At 45.8% G+C, this 18,212-nt stretch overlaps 1 protein-coding gene across 4 annotated transcripts in view; it reads left to right on the top strand.

Moving 5' to 3' along the window:
• The window catches only part of CPSF6 (cleavage and polyadenylation specific factor 6), a 67,889-nt gene that overhangs the window by 33,731 nt on the left and 15,946 nt on the right, over positions 1–18,212 (top strand). For 2 of the 4 annotated variants that reach the window (XM_069764638.1, XM_069764636.1), the window contains exons 6-9: positions 10,560–11,046; positions 11,121–11,236; positions 14,543–14,696; positions 15,116–15,306. In XM_069764638.1, coding sequence (XP_069620739.1) covers positions 10,560–11,046; positions 11,121–11,236; positions 14,543–14,696; positions 15,116–15,302 — 944 coding nt within the window. In that variant the 3' untranslated portion in view covers positions 15,303–15,306. Of the gene's footprint in view, positions 1–10,559; positions 11,047–11,120; positions 11,237–14,542; positions 14,697–15,112; positions 15,307–18,212 lie in introns of all 4 variants that reach the window. The other 2 variants (XM_069764637.1, XM_069764635.1) reach the window with 1 other exon arrangement.

Below are 18,212 nucleotides of genomic sequence, written 5' to 3'. Positions count from 1 at the left end.
GCGAATGGTTACGCGGCGATTTTCCAAAATGGTGACCTCCACTTGATGGATGGTGTGTTCATTAGTGATGAGCGAGTGTGCTCGTTACTCGAGTTTTCCGAGCATGCTCGGGTGATCTCCGAGTATTTTGGGCGTGCTCGGAGATTTTCTGCTGCTAGACAGCCTGAATATATGTGGGGATTTCCTAACAAACAGGCAATCCCTGCATGTGTTCAGGCTATCTAGCAGCCGCAAAACATTCAGCTGCGGGGACTCAAACATAATCTACGAACACGGCCAAAATATTCTGAGAACACCCGAGCATGCTTGGAAAACTCTAATAACGAGCACACTCGCTCATCAATAGCATCAATAGCAGAGTGGGTTTGCACTGAATTGGCGCCGTTTGCACCGAAGTCTGACCACATTTGAATTGATGATTCCTGTTCTTGACTACATCATGTGATGGGGAACCATCACCATAAACCTCTTTCATCTCATCGAACGTCTCCTTTGGTGAGCGGTCTTTCAAGTAAAGGAACTTTAGGACTTCTCTGTATTCCACTGAGTCCATTATTAAACCTCATACTACTTCAGCACCTGTAAAATCAAGACCGTTATCAGCTCTGAGTTGCAAATTGGCACAAAACCTATAGAGACTTGTATCATTACACGTGCAGTTTCAGCATCTTGTGATAAATAGAAGTGGGTCAGGGGAAATCTTTAATGAACGCACCTCGGAATTCCTTTATCCCCCATCCTGTTAGTACCTTCACCACCAGTGACCGGCGTCATTTTATCATGTAATAACTCTGGAATGCTTCAACGGATTCCACTGATTCTGAAATTGTGCCCAAACATTTTAAACCCCTCACAAATGATCACATTTTGGAAACTAGAACCCCCCCAACAAATTTTCTCTAGCGTTTCATTCTGGGACACAGGAACCATGGGTGCATGCTGCTGCCACTAGGAGGCTGACACTATGCACAAAAAAGTTAGCTCCTCTGCAGTGTACACCCCACCGACTGGTATTCTGATAATCAGTTTAGCTTAGTCAGTAGGAGGTGGACACTGGTCTTTCACTAGACCCATATCTACCTCAGTGTGCGTTGTTTCCTTTCAGGTACCCCGGAGGGATACAGTGTGAAGTCACAACTGTATTCACCCAAAGAGACTGAGTACGGCGTGTACTGCCACCCCGTATCCTCATATGTCTACTCGGCAGGACCCCAGCCCCTAACACAGAAGCGTGTTGAGATGACCCGGTCCTGCCTTCATGTCTCCCCCACCAGAGCCTGTCGGTGGGAGGAGACGCGGATGCCACACATCGCAAGATCTTTGGACGGCGGTTTTTTTTTTTTTTGTTGTTTGTTCCCCCCCCCCCCCCTCGCACGGGGAGGTATTTTTCCCTCCCCCCCCCCCCCCAGGTGCCGGTGAAGAAAAGAAGAAAGAAGATAGGATAAGAAGAAAGAATATAAGAAAAAAAGACAGATTCCCTTTATTTTACTAGAGGGCCTTAGGGGTCTTTTTTTCCCCTAATTCAGGCGTACCTTCGGCTTTTTAGGGCTTCCACGCCGCTTCCTCATACTCGGGCAGACATCTGCTGTAGCCTAGGTCCCAGCTTCTCTGGGGTCTAGCTGCAGCATTCAGTAATTGTGCCCCTCCCCCCCCCCCCCCTTTATTCTGGGATTATTGGGGGCCCGGTCGCTTCCGTTTTCGGCGCTCCAGGGCCTCCCCACCGCTCCCCCATGCTCCGGCGGGCACCAGCTGCAAATTTAGGTCCCAGCTTCTCTCTGGCCTAGTTGCAGCGTTGGCTCCGCCCCTTCTTCCTGCTCTTCGGGCGGGCTTTTCTCCCGCCCGTCTCTTAGCTCCTTCCTGTCGGCGGTTAGCTCCGCCCCCAGGGAGCCGGCCTTTTCTTATTGCCCCTGGACACAGCGTTTGGGCTCTGCCCGCCCCCTCATCCAGCTTTCAAGAGTGGGCTTTTCAGCGCGCTTTCCCTGCTTGGATCTGGGCATCCTCTTGCCGCCGCCATCTTTCTGGACTGCCCAGCCGGATAGTGCCTCCTTCTTGTGGAATACCCTCTGCCTGCACACCAGCCCTGTACCTGGACGCTGAATCTGAAAGCACAGTACTATGAGTAGCTCTGCTCTGCATTTTGCTGTCCCCTATCCTGCTGGCATCACTTAGTGGGTCTGCTCATCATGTCTAATTCTAAGGGAGAACATCCTCGTCCTCCTGCTTCCTCCTCCTCTTCTGCCTTAGTCAGACACTTTGTATGCTCTTCCTGTAAATGCAGGCTTCCCTCAGGTCAGTCTTCTCCCCTCTGTGAGGACTGCAGCAACCCCACTGTACTCACCACCCAGAAACCCCCTTCTATCCCAGGGTGGGCTTCCTCGCTGTCACAATCTGTGGCTGATCTCACCACGGTGTCTCAGACTCTGGTGTCCGTACTTGATAGATTGCCCCTGCAGACTCCCGCTGTAGCCAGCGGGTCACATGAAGCTCCGTCCGGGCCTTCCAACACAGGCCGCAAAAGATCAAGACAGGAACACCGGTCTGAGTCCTCCTCCCTTTCCATCTCGCCCCCCGGTCTGCTTCAGCGGTCTGCTTCTTCCAGATCCTCCTCTCCCGAGTCAGGCGAGGCATTTTCGGACGCTCCATCAGAGGACGTTTTGTAGCTGGATTCGGACCAAATTGCTAACATGAGGGATATGGTTCGTAGCCTCATTGGGGCAATCAATCAGACCTTTGGCATCAAAGCTAACTCTACTTAACCTGCGGATCAGGCGGTTTCGTTTAGATGGTGTAAACCTCCTTCCAAGGTCTTTGCTCCTGATTCAGAATTTGAGGAGATTCTACCCAGGGAAAGGCAGAATCCGACCAGACGCTTTCAAAGAGGGAAGCGCCTTGGTGTGTTAAATCCCATTTCTCCTGAACTTAACGCCAACTGGACAACTTCTCCCTCCGTGGACCCGCCAGTTGTTAGACTGTCTACAAACACACGGTCATCCCGCTTACTGATGGAGCGTCTTTGAAGGATTCTAATGACAGAATTATGGAATCCTTCGCAAGGTCAGCTTTTGAAACGGCTGCGTTGACTTTGTCTGGCCTTCGCTGCCACTTAGGTTTCAAAGTCCGTAGCCAAATGGGCCAAACAACTCCGTCAGGGCATTCTGGCCGGAGCTCAACCAGAACAGCTGGCGGATCTTGCCAACCAGATTTCTCACGCAGGGGAGTATTTGGTTTCTGCCTCCCTGGATGCCGCGTCTTGCGCAGCTCAGGCATCCAGTAATGTTGATATCAGGCGAACTGTTTGGCTTAAGGCTTGGCAGGCAAACTTGACATCAAAGTCCCTCACCAGCCTGCCTTTTCAAGGATCACGTCTTTTCGGTTCCAAGTTGGACCAAATTATTAAGGATGCCACCGGGGGTACAAGCTCCCTTCTCCCCCAGTCCAAACCTCGCTGTCCTCTTCCGAAGCGGCAGTTTCGGTCCTTTCGGCCCTTTCGTTTTGTGGCAGAGTCCTTCTCCCAACAGCAGAGGCCGCAGGCTCGCCAGGATGTGAAGAAGGTCTCCTTTAGGCCCACACCTGCTTGGCGCTCCCCCTACACCCAAGGTAGATCCACCTGGTCTAGACCTGGAAGATCTACCTCGGCATGACTCGCATAGAGACCCCGGCGCATTTCCAAAGCTGGGCGGTCGTCTCATTTCCTTCAGAGACGTCTGGCTCGACTCGGTGGAGGATGCATGGGTCAGGGAGGTTGTATCTTCAGGATACATAGTAGAATTAGTTTCCTAGCCCTGGGATCGATTCTTCGAATTCCGCCCTCCAAGAGACCCCGCCTTGGTCCCGGGTTTCTTTTTGCATCCATCGCCTCTCCTCAGTTTGGGGGGTAATCGTCCTCATTTCGGAAAGAGAACGATTCACAGGTTTCTATTCAAACCTGTTTGTGGTGCCAAAAAAAAAGACTCTGCAGTTCGTCCCATTCTGGACCTCAAGTTACTGAAAAAAAAGGGTTCACCTGCGACATTTCAGGATGGAATCCCTTCGTTCAGTAATCGCTTCCATGGAGGCGCAACAATCTCTGTGCTACATAGACATTCAGGACGCCTATCTTCATGTCCCTATATTCCCGGGACATCACAAATTCCTGCATTTTGCGGTACATCAGGAGCATTTCCAGTTTGTCGCCCTGCCCTTTGGTCTCGCAACCGCTCCCAGGGTTCTCACAAAGATCATGGCAGCGTTGATGGCCATTTTGAAGATCAAAGGTCTAGTTCTCTTCCCGTACCGCAGCGATATCCTCATCAAAGCTCCCGTCTTTTTCCTAGGCTCACGAAAGTCTGACCATCGTCCTCGATACCCTGTACCGCTTTGGGTGGCTTGTCAACGGGAAGAAGTCCTGCCTTGTTCCAACTCAGCGCCTCGTGTTCCTAGGCATGCTGTTTGACACCCGTCAGTCACAGGTTTTCCTCCCCGAAGAGAAAAGAGCAATTCTCCGCCTGGAAGTTCTCTTGCTTCAGGGCCCTTGGTTTCTATCCTTCCGATCAGCCATGAAGGTCCTAGGGAGGAGGGTGTCAACATCGGAGGCGATCCGCTTCCCTCAATTCCACTCAAGACCACTTCAGCAGGCCATTCTTGGGCAGTGGGACAAGTGTCTTTTCTCTGGAACGTCCGATTCGGCTCCCGTCCCGGGTCAAACGGTCCCTTAATTGGTGGCTGACATCACCCCTCATCTTACAGGGCCAGTCTTTCCTTCCCGTTCACTGGCAGGTGGTAACGACAGATGCAAGCTTTCTCGGCTGGGGGGGCGGTCTTTCGCCACCTGACTGTCTAGGGTTGTTGGCACAGAAGTCTACTCTACCGATCAACTTCCTCGAGATACAGGCCATCTTTCTTTCCTTCCTTCACTGGGAAAGGCTTCTCAAGGGTCTGCCAATCCGAATTCAGATGGACAATGCCACGGCAGTGGCATATGTCAACCACCAGGGAGGGAATCGGAGTTCCTTGGCATTGGCCGAGGTATGTACACATATGTATAACACAATAGACATATGGTGTGCATTTACCAAACTATCAAACCTATAATATAATGCACAACTCATGAAAATATAAAGAATATAATTTTATTAATCATACAAAATCACAAGACATATGATAAATAAAAGGGAAAAAACAAAATAAGTGGAAAAAAGGTACGGGGTAACACTAGGACCAAAGTAATATGTATAGTATAATCAAAATGAAGACAAAGAATATCCACATAAATGAGAATAATAATTACAACACTGGTATCCACGGGATGTAAAATTAGCAATATAGTCTATAACAGAAATACCAACTATCATAGGTCATATAGATGACAGTAATGTCACAGGGTATACCATTCAAAAAAAAAAAAAAACTCGGTAATACCAGAATATTAGTGCATATGGACAGAATTATAAGTAAAAAATCATATACCCATCATAGGCTATGTGCCCACATTATTATAGCAGCAAAATGCAAATTATTTAGGTAGCAGCATAGCATAGATATTGCACATTAAGTCCATCTGGCAATGAATAGAAAGCCCCCTGCACAGCAATAGTGGTACAGTGTAATCACTAATAGACTAAGGGTACCGTCACACAGTGGCATTTTGATCGCTACGACGGCACGATCCGTGACGCTCCAGCATCGTAACAATATCGCTCCAGCGTCGTAGACTGCTGTCACACTTTGCAATGTACGACGCTGGAGCGATAATTTCATGACGTATGTGCGATGTAGAAGCCGTTGGTTACTATGCGCACATCGTATACAATATCGTGCACACCTTTGTTACACCATGCGATCATGCCACCACAGCGGGACACTAGACGACGAAAGAAAGTTTCAAACGATCTGCTACTACGTACGATTCTCAGCGGGGTCCCTGATCGCAGGAGCGTGTCAGACACAGCGAGATCGCTGGAACGTCACGGATATATCGCTGGAACGTCACAAATCGTGCCGTCGTAGCGATCAAAATGCCACTGTGTGACGGTACCCTTACACAGTGTGCTCTCAATTTGTCTAAAGTCCGCAGCCCAGACAAAAAAGAAGATGTAAAAACAATGGAATACTCAACTGTCTAAGTGGTCCTGTGGTGGCCCGCACCCGCCCGACGCGCGTTTCGCCTGAGCTTTTTCCCTCGTCAAAGCTCAGGCGAAACGCGCGTCGGGCGGGTGCGGGCCACCACAGGACCACTTAGACAGTTGAGTATTCCATTGTTTTTACATCTTCTTTTTTGTCTGGGCTGCGGACTTTAGACAAATTGAGAGCACACTGTGTTAGTCTATTAGTGATTACACTGTACCACTATTGCTGTGCAGGGGGCTTTCTATTCATTGCCAGATGGACTTAATGTGCAATATCTATGCTATGCTGCTACCTAAATAATTTGCATTTTGCTGCTATAATAATGTGGGCACATAGCCTATGATGGGTATATGATTTTTTACTTATAATTCTGTCCATATGCACTAATATTCTGGTATTACCGAGTTTTTTTTTTTTTTTTGAATGGTATACCCTGTGACATTACTGTCATCTATATGACCTATGATAGTTGGTATTTCTGTTATAGACTATATTGCTAATTTTACATCCCGTGGATACCAGTGTTGTAATTATTATTCTCATTTATGTGGATATTCTTTGTCTTCATTTTGATTATACTATACATGTTACTTTGGTCCTAGTGTTACCCCGTACCTTTTTTCCACTTATTTTGTTTTTTCCCTTTTATTTATCATATGTCTTGTGATTTTGTATGATTAATAAAATTATATTCTTTATATTTTCATGGATTGGCCGAGGTATCCAAGATCCTCCTTTGGGCAGAGGTGACAGTTCCGGCGATATCCGCGGTGCATATCCCCAGCGTGGACAACTGGGCCGCCAATTTTCTCAGCTGCGAGGGCCTTGCGGGAGGGGAATGGTTCCTGCATCAGGAGGTCTTCCATCAGATTTGCCTTTGATGGGGAACTCCTCATGTGGACCTCATGGCATCCCGACTGAACAGGAAGGTTCATCGGTTCGTCTCCAGGTCCCGCAATCCTCTCGCGGTGGGCTCTGTTGCTCTGACCATTCCTTGGTCGCAGTCCATGCTTCCCTATCTGTTGCCTCCCCTTCCTCTTCTTCCCAAGCTGTTGAAGATCAAGGCAGAGGGGGTGGCAGTCATTCTGATTGCCCAGAAGATCTTTTTTCACGGAGATCGTCAACCTTCTCGCGGACGCTCCCTGGCGGCTTCCATACAGATCCGATCTGCTGTCTCAAGGTCTGATCTGCCACCCTAATTCACGGTCACTCAGTTTGACGGCGTAGCTGTTGAAACCATGGATCTGAAAGCGTCCGGTTTTTCAGATCGGGTGATTCACACCATGATCCAGGCTAGGAAGCCGGCGTCCTCCAGGATCTACTATCGAACATGGAGGGCCTATTTCAACTGGTGCGAGTCCAATCACATCCCACCTATGTCCTTTTCTCTCCTTTCTATTTTGGCGTTCCTCCAGGCGGGACTGGATGTGGGTCTTGCCCTTAATTCTCTAAAGGGTCAAGTATCCGCACTTTCCATTCTTTTTCAGAAGACGTTATCCTCCTGACCACAGGTCAAGACCTTCCTTCAGGGAGTAGCTCATGCCGCTCCTCCCTACCGGGCTCCCACGTATACCTGGATCTCAATCTAGTCTTGGAGGCCCTGAAGGGTTCTCCCTTTGAGCCTCTCAGAAAGGTTTCCTTGTCATTTCTATCCTGAAAGGTGGCCTTCCTCGTTGCCATCACCTCCATCTGGCGCGTCTCGGAATTGGCGGCCCTTTCTTGTCGCCCTCCTTTCTTGGTTCTTCACCAGGATAAGGTGGTCCTGCGGCCTCCACCTTCCTTCCTTCCCAAGGTGCTGTCCGCCTTCCATCTAAATGAGGACATCGTTCTACCTTTTTGTCCCGCTCCTTCTCATCCTCTGGAGGGTTCCCCGAACAAGCTATAGACCTAGCGGCACTGCGCACGCGCGGGGTCCGTACCCCTACTCTGACTTCCGAGAGGCGCCATCACGTGACCGCAGTGCGTTCCACTGCGTGTCACGGTGCGCAGGCTCGGAAGTCCCTTTGGCATGGTGGGACGGCCCTATGACGCGCGCGCAATTTGAAGCTGCCTGGGACACTTCCGGTTTATCCAGCGCCACCTCCTCATATCCTATAAAAGCCCTTTACACCTCCCTGTCCTCGCCCCCATTGAAGAAGCTACGGCGAAACAGCGCTTGTCGGGCGCATGGGAACCGCATTTGCACCTTACCATCAGCACTAGATACCACCGCACTTGCTTGGCACCACAGGTAATCCATTCCCTTGCATTAAATCCTTCTTTCGGCAGCTTTTCCACTTAGGCACTTTACTGTGGGCGTACTCAGTAGTACATTAGCAGGTTTTTTTCTTGGCTTGTACTCCTGGATAGACATGTACTTACCCTGTGCCTGGATATTAACCCATTCATAGGATACCTTTTATGCATTTGGGGATCATGCTTTGCTTTATGTGGATATTAACATAATTTTGCTCTGTGTACCTAGATCGCGTTTTCCTTTTTAGTGTACCATTACTACCATCACATTTCCATTGGGTTTACCTTTTTTTAACCCTCCATGGTATAGTGCAGATTCGTTTTCTCCAGTCTGGTGGTTTAAATCCCCCTCCCCTTTTCTTTTTCCTTCCCCATGTTAAATGTTTCTTTGTACTATTTTTAACATATTGTTTCAATAAATTTATTACCTTTTAAACATTCTTTCTCCTTCCTCACTTCTCTTTCTTTTGTGGTATCCCACAATTGAATATGTGACTTAAGCTAGAGACCTGGTCAGGGCTGTGAGGATCTATCTGGCTAGAACGGCTTATTTTTGGAAGACTGATTCTTTTTGTCATTCCAGATGGTATGCGTGAAGGCCTGCCGGCCTCCAAGGCGACACTTGCTCGCTGTATCAGAATGGCAATTTTGGAGGCTTACCAAGTCAAGAACAGAGTGCCGCCTTCTGGGATTAAGGCTCTCTCTGCCCGGGCAGTGGGTGCCTCCTGGGTGGTTAATCACAGGGCTTCCACCCGACAGCTTTGCAAAGCGACAACCTGGTCTTCCGTCCACGCATTTGCCAAATTTTACAAGGTCTATACCTACGCTTCGGCGTACGCCAGCCTAGGCAAAAAGATCTTGCAGTTGGCAGTGGTGAGTTCTCCAACCTGATGGAAGTCTGCTTTCCCACCCAGGGACTTCTTTGGCATGTCCCATGGTTCCTGTGTCCCCCAATGAAGCGGTAGAGAAAACAGGATTTTTGGTTGCTTACCGTAAAAGGTTTCTCCGAGCCTTCATTGGGGGACACAGCACACTCCCATGTTGATCTGCTCCTTTGTTTCTGTGTTCTATGGTTACAGTTAAGATGTCTGTTTTGTGTTCTTTCAATTTGCTATTTCTCCTACCTCTTTCTCACTAACTGTCAGAATGCCAGTCGGTGGAGTGTACACTGCAGAAGAGGAGCTAACTTTTTTTGTGCATAGTGTTAGCCTCCTAGTGGCAGCAGCATGCACCCATGGTTTTTGTGTCCCCCAAAGAAGGCTCGGAGAAACAGATTTTATGGTAAACAACCAAAAATCCTGTTATCTAGGTGTGGTGAGGACCTTGAACCCCCAGGTGCTTCGCAGAAAATAATAACATTAAGGTGTGAATATAAAAATTATTTTTATCCCCCAATTTTTTTGTTTTCACAAGGGTAACGGGAGAAAATAAACCCCCAAATCTGTTGTGCAACTTCTCCTGAGTACGCTGATACCCCATATGTGAAGGAAAACCACTTTTTGTGTGCATGGCAGGGCTCAGAAGGGAATGAGTGACATTTTGGAGTCCAGAAATTGATGGAATGGTGTGCGGGTGTCATGTCGCGTTTGGAAAACTCCTAATGTGCCTAAACAGTGGAAACTCTCCACAAGTGACCCATTTTGGAATTGATCTACTAGTATGTAAATTTTATTCTGAGACGAAGACATACTGATAGGGAATTTAGATTGTGAGCCCCATTGGGGACAGCAATTATGTGTGTGCCAGCTGTAAAGTGCTGCAGAATATGTTGGCGCTATACAAATAAAGAGATTATTTATTATAATGTAGTGGCATACATAAGTTGTGTAGAGTGCATCAGGTTTGTCGGGGCAGGTGTCGCATTGATCAGGTGTTCTTGCGTGTCCCACTTCTGTAATACACTCGGCACCTCTTTTGTGACCTTTTTTTGTGCTTCGAGGGACCTCCCCGGCGAAATGTTGGCCTGGTATGATACGAGCACCTTCAGTTCTGGAAGTTTCCAATATGGAAGCAGGAATTTTAATGGCACAGTATGATGTGGTGTTTTTCTGCATAAAAGATTGGACAATTTTATATAATGTGCTTACTAGGGGTTCCAATAATGTTGACAATTGTCCATTATTGCTGTAAACCTTTGAAAGGTTTACTTGATCTAAGGATATGCTGCACTTACTTAATACTGGACTCCTAAGAATTTGTTAAATATGTTTTCATTTCAGGCATGGCTCCTCCAAGGCCACCTATGTGTCCACCTGGCCCTCCAGGGCCACTTGGTCCCCCTCCACCAGGACAACCACTTCCTCCCCCTTTAACTGGACCTCCACATAGGGGTGAACGCCCTCCTCCCCCAGTGCTATTTCCAGGACAACCATATGGTCAACCACCCCTAGTTCCCCTCCCTCCAGGTCCACCACCCCCTGTCTATGGCCCTCCACCTGGTCCGCCACCACCTCAACAAGGTCCACCACCTCCTCCTGGACCATTTCCTCCACGCCCTCCAGGTCCTCCAATGGCACTTGGACCACCCCCTCACTTACCAGGCCCACCACCAGGTGGACCACCTCCAGCTCCACATGTGAATCCAAACTTCTTTCCACCACCGGGAAATGCTGGTATGCCTACATCAGATAATAGAGGACCACCATCATCTGACCCATATGGCCGACCCCCTCCATATGACAGAGTAGATTATGGGCCACCAGGAAGGTAAGTTAATTAAATATTTAACGATCATATTGTCTTTTTTTATTTTGCCTACGTTCATTATTTATTACTTATAGGGACATGGATTCTGTCAGAACTGCATTAAGTGAAGCAGAATTTGAAGAAATAATGAATCGAAACAGGGCGATTTCAAGCAGTGCGATTTCAAGAGCAGTTTCTGATGCCAGTGCTGGTATGTTAAATCATTTAAAAAAAATAAAATTCCAAGCATCCTTACTATGTAACTAATTATTTTGATTTAGATTGCCATATATGCTATTAGGATTGCAAACTAACAGTCATTTTCCTGTTAAATTTAGAAGTTTAGAAGTTGTGTGAGAAGCGCAACCAGGTTGTAGTAATAGTGAGATTTGTTTTCCACACGCCACTGTGCCATCTGTAAGTTGCAGAAGGTTAGCATAATATGTATGTAAAAATGTGAGCATTTGTGCTTGTACAGTGTATATGCTAATGCTATTTACTGTTATTGCACAGCCCCCTTTTACCCCCTTAACTCCTCCTATTTGGTGCGGGCTCCGGTGATGAGCCTGCACCTTTTTCGGCACATGACAGTTGACGTGCCCCTAATAGCCGCAGGTAGAATCGCGATCTACGCACGGCTGTTAACATGTTAAATGTCGCTGTCAAACTCTTGACAGCAGCATTTAAATTGCACGTGCAGGAAGCGCATCATTACCTCCACCCATCAGTGCCTGTGTCACATGACCGCGGGTCACCGGTGGGTCAGCATGACAACCAATGGACTCCTGGAAACCTCTATGGTTGTCACTGCTGAATTGCTATGAGCACCGCCTGGTGGTTGGCGCTCATAGCATGTGATTAATTTTGCTACATGCAGGTGATCTATTCATCGCCTGTATGTAACGGAGCCGATCGAGTTATGGCAGCTTCTAGTCTCCCATGGCAACAATTGAAGCATGCCAAAAGTAAAAATTAAAAAAAAAAAAAAAACGTTCAAATCACCCCCCCTTTTCACCCCATTCAAAATAAAACAATTAAAAAGAATCAAACATACACACCATTTGGTATCACCATCTTCAGAAACGCCCGATCTATCAATAAAAGGATTAACCTGATTGCTAAACGGCGTAGCAAGAAAGTCAAAACGCCAGAATTACGTTTCTTTTTTTGGTCGCTGCGACATTGCATTAAAATGCAATAACGAGCGATCAGAAGATCATATCTGCACCAATATGGTATCATTAAAAACGTCAGCTCGGCACGCAAAAAGTAAGCCCTCACCTAACCCGAGATCACAAAAAATGGAGATGCTAAGGGTAAAAAAAACCTAGACCTGTTTGGTGTCTATGAACTTGTAATGACCTGTAGAATCATAATATCAGGTCAGTTTTAGCATTTAGTTAGGCTTGGTTCACATTGCGTTATGGTGGTACGTTTAACGGACTACGTTACACAGCGGCATAACGCAGTGTAACGTAGTCCGTTAACGCCGCCATAGACTGCAATGTTGGACGCATCGCTAGCGCAAGCCCACAATGGGCGTGCGCTAGCGATGTGCCGTCATTGAGTGACGGACCCTGAGACGCTGGCTGCAGCGTTTCCGGGTCCGTCACTGCTAGCGCAGATAGAGCTAGCAGAAGCTCTATCTGCGCTAGTGCGATGCAAACGGCGGCACTTGTGTTACAGCAGCCCGTTAGCGTATGTGCTGAACGGGCTGCTGCTAACGCAGTGTGAACTTAGCCTAAACCTAGTAAAAAAGCCAAACAAAAAATAACAGTGGGATTGCACTTTTTTTGCAATTTCACCACACTTGTAATTTTTCCCCCCGCTTTCGAGTACACAACATGGTAAAACCAATGGTGTCGTTGAAAAGTACAACTCATCCCGCAAGAAACAAGCCTTCATATGGCCATTTTGACCGAAAAATAAAAAAGTTATAGCCGTGAGAAGAATTGGAGCAAAAAAATGGAAACCCAAAAACAGAAATACCCCTGGTCCTTAAGGGGTTAAACAGCTTCTAGAAATAGGCAAGTGAAGTAACTAACATTTGGTAATTATTCAAATTGCTTGTTCCCTTTTTCTGTGTCCTTGCAGAGGCCTAATTTACAACTGACAGCGGGAAGTGCAGCCATATTGTTACTTTTTTAATTTTATTTTCAGTAACCAAAGTGTTTAGTTATTTTGTTTCTTTATCAATACCATCTTTTACCAAGAAGGGTTTTCAAAGATGACCAACAATAAGGCTGCAACTTTCAGTTATGTTTTTTTATTATTATTATTATTATTATTTCAAAATTTGGAATTAAAAACATGCACATGCCCACTGAAATGTAGTGGCAGTAAGCAGGGGTACAGCAGTAATTGGGCTTTTAGTTGTAAAATACAAAAACTTGGTGCAGAGAGACAATTCTTGGGACAGAAACTTCAATCATTGAAGCCCATGCTTGTGTTTTAGATTTTTGCAGAAAGTCGGGTATATTTAAAGTACTTTGTTTAGACCTTTACAGGCCCAAATTCTAAAGGCCTGATTCATGTAATCTTTTATTCCAGTGCTCTGGCGTAAAAAACTAAGAAAAGTCACAACATGTTGGCACAGCTTGAGGGTGCATGGAAATGTTGAACTTTCAGCGTTCTCCTACTATTTTTGCTCAGCTACACCAACGTGGAAGGAGCTGGGACGTGGCAACCCACCACTCGTCAAATTCTGGAGTAGGATTTGTGGTGAGATGCAGAAGGAGGTGCACGTCCTTTGCTCCTGATTCATTAAAACGTAACGGTGGTTTTAATTTTTATTTCCAAACTCAATAGTGCACGTGAAAATAAGCAGCTTTATAATATATCTTCTCACAGAAATCTGCTTCTTTCCCTGCCAGGGGTGATCAGCAGTCATGATCAAAATTCTCAATTCTGATGTAAAAATCTGTATTCAATGGAGACACTTTCCCATTCCTGAGATAGGCGGCTGTTGCTGATACAATTCTATGTAAGGAGGAGCTTTGCTTTTAGCTCCTCCTGTCTACATCGAATCTCAAATTTTTGTGATAAGATATTGTAAAGCTGCTTATTTTCACGTGCACTATTGATTTATGAAATGAAAATGAAAATAATGGTTACGCTTTGAATGAATGAATCGGGAGCATTGGACAAGTGGCATGCTCCTCCTTATGCATCTCGCCCCAACTCCTACTGCAGTCATGGCGGAGTAAGATTGTGGCGTAGTGAACCCCGCTGCTCGTTGTGAAGTTGCCATGTCCCAGCCCCTACCACTTGTAGAATGCTGCATGAGCTCTAACCAGCCCTTATGTACTGGAAGACTTGTTATGAGATTATGCCTTACTAATGTGATCAGTTTACATACATTTTATGTCTGCTACGTCTGCTACATCAGATTTTTGCCTTGATTGGTGAATTTAAACTGGCCTATGCAACTTTTAATGTGATAAAGTAAGCTGTTAGGATACACTGTTTTCTTGTTCCAGTTTTGTAATATATATATGTATTTTTTTTTTTTGTGTAGGTGACTATGGAAGTGCAATAGAGACTTTGGTAACCGCCATTTCTTTAATTAAGCAATCCAAAGTTTCTGCTGATGATCGCTGCAAAGTACTGATAAGTTCTCTACAGGATTGTCTTCATGGAATTGAATCAAAATCCTATGGTTCAGGGTCTAGGTAATTTGCTCTGTCTTCATTCGTGTATGCTTGTTAGTGTAGAAGTTCAACAAAAGTAAATCCTAATGTACGAGGAGCTTTATAATTGTACATTTTTATTCCCTGCATTGGGTATTAAGGAATGGTTTTCTTCTTTCCTAGTGTCTATTTGCCAAAACATGGCTGAATACAAAAGGCTGCATAATAACTTCATCTAGTAAGACTTTTTCAGTATTGAGGAAGAGAGCAATTAATGGCATAACATGCCTAAACTTCCTTAATGTGAAGATCTGAGACTTTAAAAAAATTGATAGCATTCCTTGTAGTGGAGACCTGCTTCTAGAGTATATTTTTAATGTATATTTTGGGAAAGACTGCTTAGTAATGGGAAAGAATGTTGCTAGTTTTAAGGGAAATTAATTGAGTATTTCCTTTAGAAGACGTGAGCGTTCAAGAGAAAGGGACCACAGTAGGTCACGAGAAAAAAGCAGGCGTCACAAATCGCGCAGCAGAGATCGCCATGATGACTATTACCGGGAAAGAAGTCGCGAACGAGAAAGGCATCGCGATCGGGAGCGTGATCGTGATAGAGAAAGAGACAGAGAGAGAGAGTATCGTCATCGCTAAGCAGGTGGGTATATTTTAGGCTGGAGGATATAGGCTCTGCAGAACAAGTCTCCGATTGTTTAAATAAAGAAAACCCCAATCATTCTAAAACATTGGTGTTTTGGTAAGTAAGGAAAATTGTGTATTAAACTTGTAATTTTTTTAGGTTCGTTTTTGCAATTTTTAAGGAAATAGGAGAATTCCTGCTCAGACAAGAACACTTGGCAGGTGTTCTGTGACCTTCAGATTAATGCTGGGGATAACTGGGATGGCATACAGTATTTAGTAATGACATGAAAATGGGATAACAACAAATAACATACTAAAACAAAGGAGTCATTCCTGTTGTCAGCTAATCTGATTTTCTGCCATTTCTAAGGCCACATTCACACGTTCCTTTTTATCCTGCGGGTTCTCCCGCAGCGGATTTGATAAATCTGCAGGGCAAACCCGCTGCGGTTATCCCTGCAGATTTATCGCGGTTTGTCCTGCGCGTTCCGCTGCGGGATTTTACCCCTACTATTGATGCTGCATATGCAGCATCAATAGTAGTGTTAAAAATAATAAAATCATGGTATACTCACCCTCTGACGTCCGAATCTCCTCGGCGCTGCAGGCGGCGGTCCGGTTCCAAAGATGCCGTGCGACCAGGACCTTCGGTGACGTCACGGTCATGTGACCGCGACGTCACCGAAGGTCCTGGTCGCATAGCAAACCTGAGACCGGACGGCCGCGTGCAGCGCTGAGACTTCAGAGGTGAGTATATCATGATTTTTTATTTTAATTCTTTTTTTTTAATACAACTATGGTTCCTGGGGCCTGGAGGAGAGTCTCCTCTCCTCCACCCCGGGTATAACCCGCACATTATCCGCATTACTTCCCGCATGGTGGGCACAGCCCCATGCGGGAAGTAAGCGGATCAATGCATTTCTATGGGTGCAGAATCGCTACGATTCTGCACAAAGAAGTGACATGGTCCTTCTTTTTTTCCGCAGCAATTCAGCGCGGTTTTTTTCGGGTTTTTCCGCATCATGTGCACTGCGGTTTCTGTTTTCCATAGGGTAACATTGTACTGTACCCTGCATGGAAAACAGCTGTGGACCGCAGCGGCAAAATCGCCGCGGTTCCGCAGTAAAAACCGCATAGTGTGAACATGGCCTTAATGTGTGGCAACATAATTTGGTGTAAAGACAGCCTTCATTTAAACTGTAATTGTATCGATGTAACTTCATAAAGTGTACATCCAAACCTTTTTGATTTCAATAATTTAGTTTTTCAAAACTATTCAGAGTGATTGAGGTGCAACTGCTGAGTGCTCGCCTTCCCATCTGAGACGTTACGTCACAGATCAAGGGGCATGGTCTTTTCCTGGCTTTTATTACTAGCCAACCTCCAAATAACCTTCCATCGCAGGCAGGGTCCTCTCTCCTCCTGTACCAGTTGTGACTTGTATTATTCAAGATTATTGTACCTGTTTTTATTATGTATACCCCTCCTCACATGTAAAGTGCCATGGAATAAATGGCGCTATAACAATAATAATATAATTGCGTATAAGGGGTGTGACTTGTATGCAAGTAACGCCCTGAGTGAGTGTGAGTTTGTGCTTGACCCCCATTATATCTGCCTGCTGTTACATCATAACTGTTAAGTCAGAGCCTCCCTTCTTCTCACGAAGAGGCAGCTTCTGTCTGCCCATAGTCTATTCCTGTCGCTAATAATGCGCTCCCTCCCTAAGTAGTCTTGGTGTATCACACATGCCTCCCCAGCCTGTGTATAGCCTCAGAATGGCTCCTTCAGCGTTTATTACTGATATTGACTATCAGACACATAACCCAGCAGTTCTTAGTTTGCACAGCCCTCAGGCTTGTGAGATGTGTGATATAGGAGGACTACTGAGAGAGGGAGAGCGCTGCCGTACCAATGCATGCTGCCTCTGCACAGCTACTTGTAGGGAAGCTCTGACTTCACAGCTATGAATTAGTCACAGGCAGATATTATGGTGGTCGGACAGGCAGAGCACAGAATCCCACTTTCTCATTGCAAGCACAATAAGCCATGTCCCTTACTATGTGAATGCATAGAAGGAGTGGTTTTCAGGAGGACGCTTGGCTTGTGTTAATAGCCAGGACCAGACCAAAACCTTCCATGTTTGACCTAACCTCCCAGAAGGGAGGGGAGTATTCAGCAGCTGTGTCGCCATCACACTGAATAGTTCTCTGTGGATGTAAGACTTCATAGTTTCTGAAGTTACGTAGATCGGAGGTAAAAAAAAAAAAAAAGTATTCCCGAGTACCCCTTTAATCTTTGGGAAAGGTGAATACATTGCCTTACAATATAATATTTATACATATAGATATATGTAATATTTTATAGATGCTCTACTGTAGCGCTTTAATGCACTATGGGATTGATGAGCGATGCTCTCATCTTTTTACAAAATCTTCATAAAGAATGCGTTGAGTTGGGAGGTCGAACATGTACAGATCCATTCTAATTGGGGATAGAAGTGTCTCGTGCCAGTTAGAGCACGTTCCAGCAGTTGGGCTTCCACTGATCTTTTAGAGAGATTGATCATCCCTGGACAAGCCCTTTAAAGTGGATTAGTATAATCAGTGTGTCTACATATCTCTGTAGGCTTACAATAAAATCAAGCACACTTTGAAATATTTTGCTTAACTGTACTACGTAATTATGCCATTTGACACACAAAATTCCTATACAAATTGCATTTTCTTCTCAAGTTGGGCTAGTAATCTATTTTTTTAGCAAAACATATCTATATTATTGCATTTTCCTTTGGCTATTGTGGCTTCCTTGCATACAATACATAGATGTGTACACACAGCCCGAAGCTAGATCCACACATGCAGTATTTAATGCTGTTTTCTTGTAACCACTGCCAGGGGCCAAGTCTCTGCTGACAGGTAT

The sequence above is a fragment of the Ranitomeya imitator genome, chromosome 4 (genome assembly GCF_032444005.1).
Source record: "Ranitomeya imitator isolate aRanImi1 chromosome 4, aRanImi1.pri, whole genome shotgun sequence".
Taxonomy (NCBI): domain Eukaryota; kingdom Metazoa; phylum Chordata; class Amphibia; order Anura; family Dendrobatidae; genus Ranitomeya; species Ranitomeya imitator.
The sequence above is the reverse complement of the archived record's forward strand: the minus strand, read 5'-3'. Positions and strand labels throughout refer to the sequence as shown.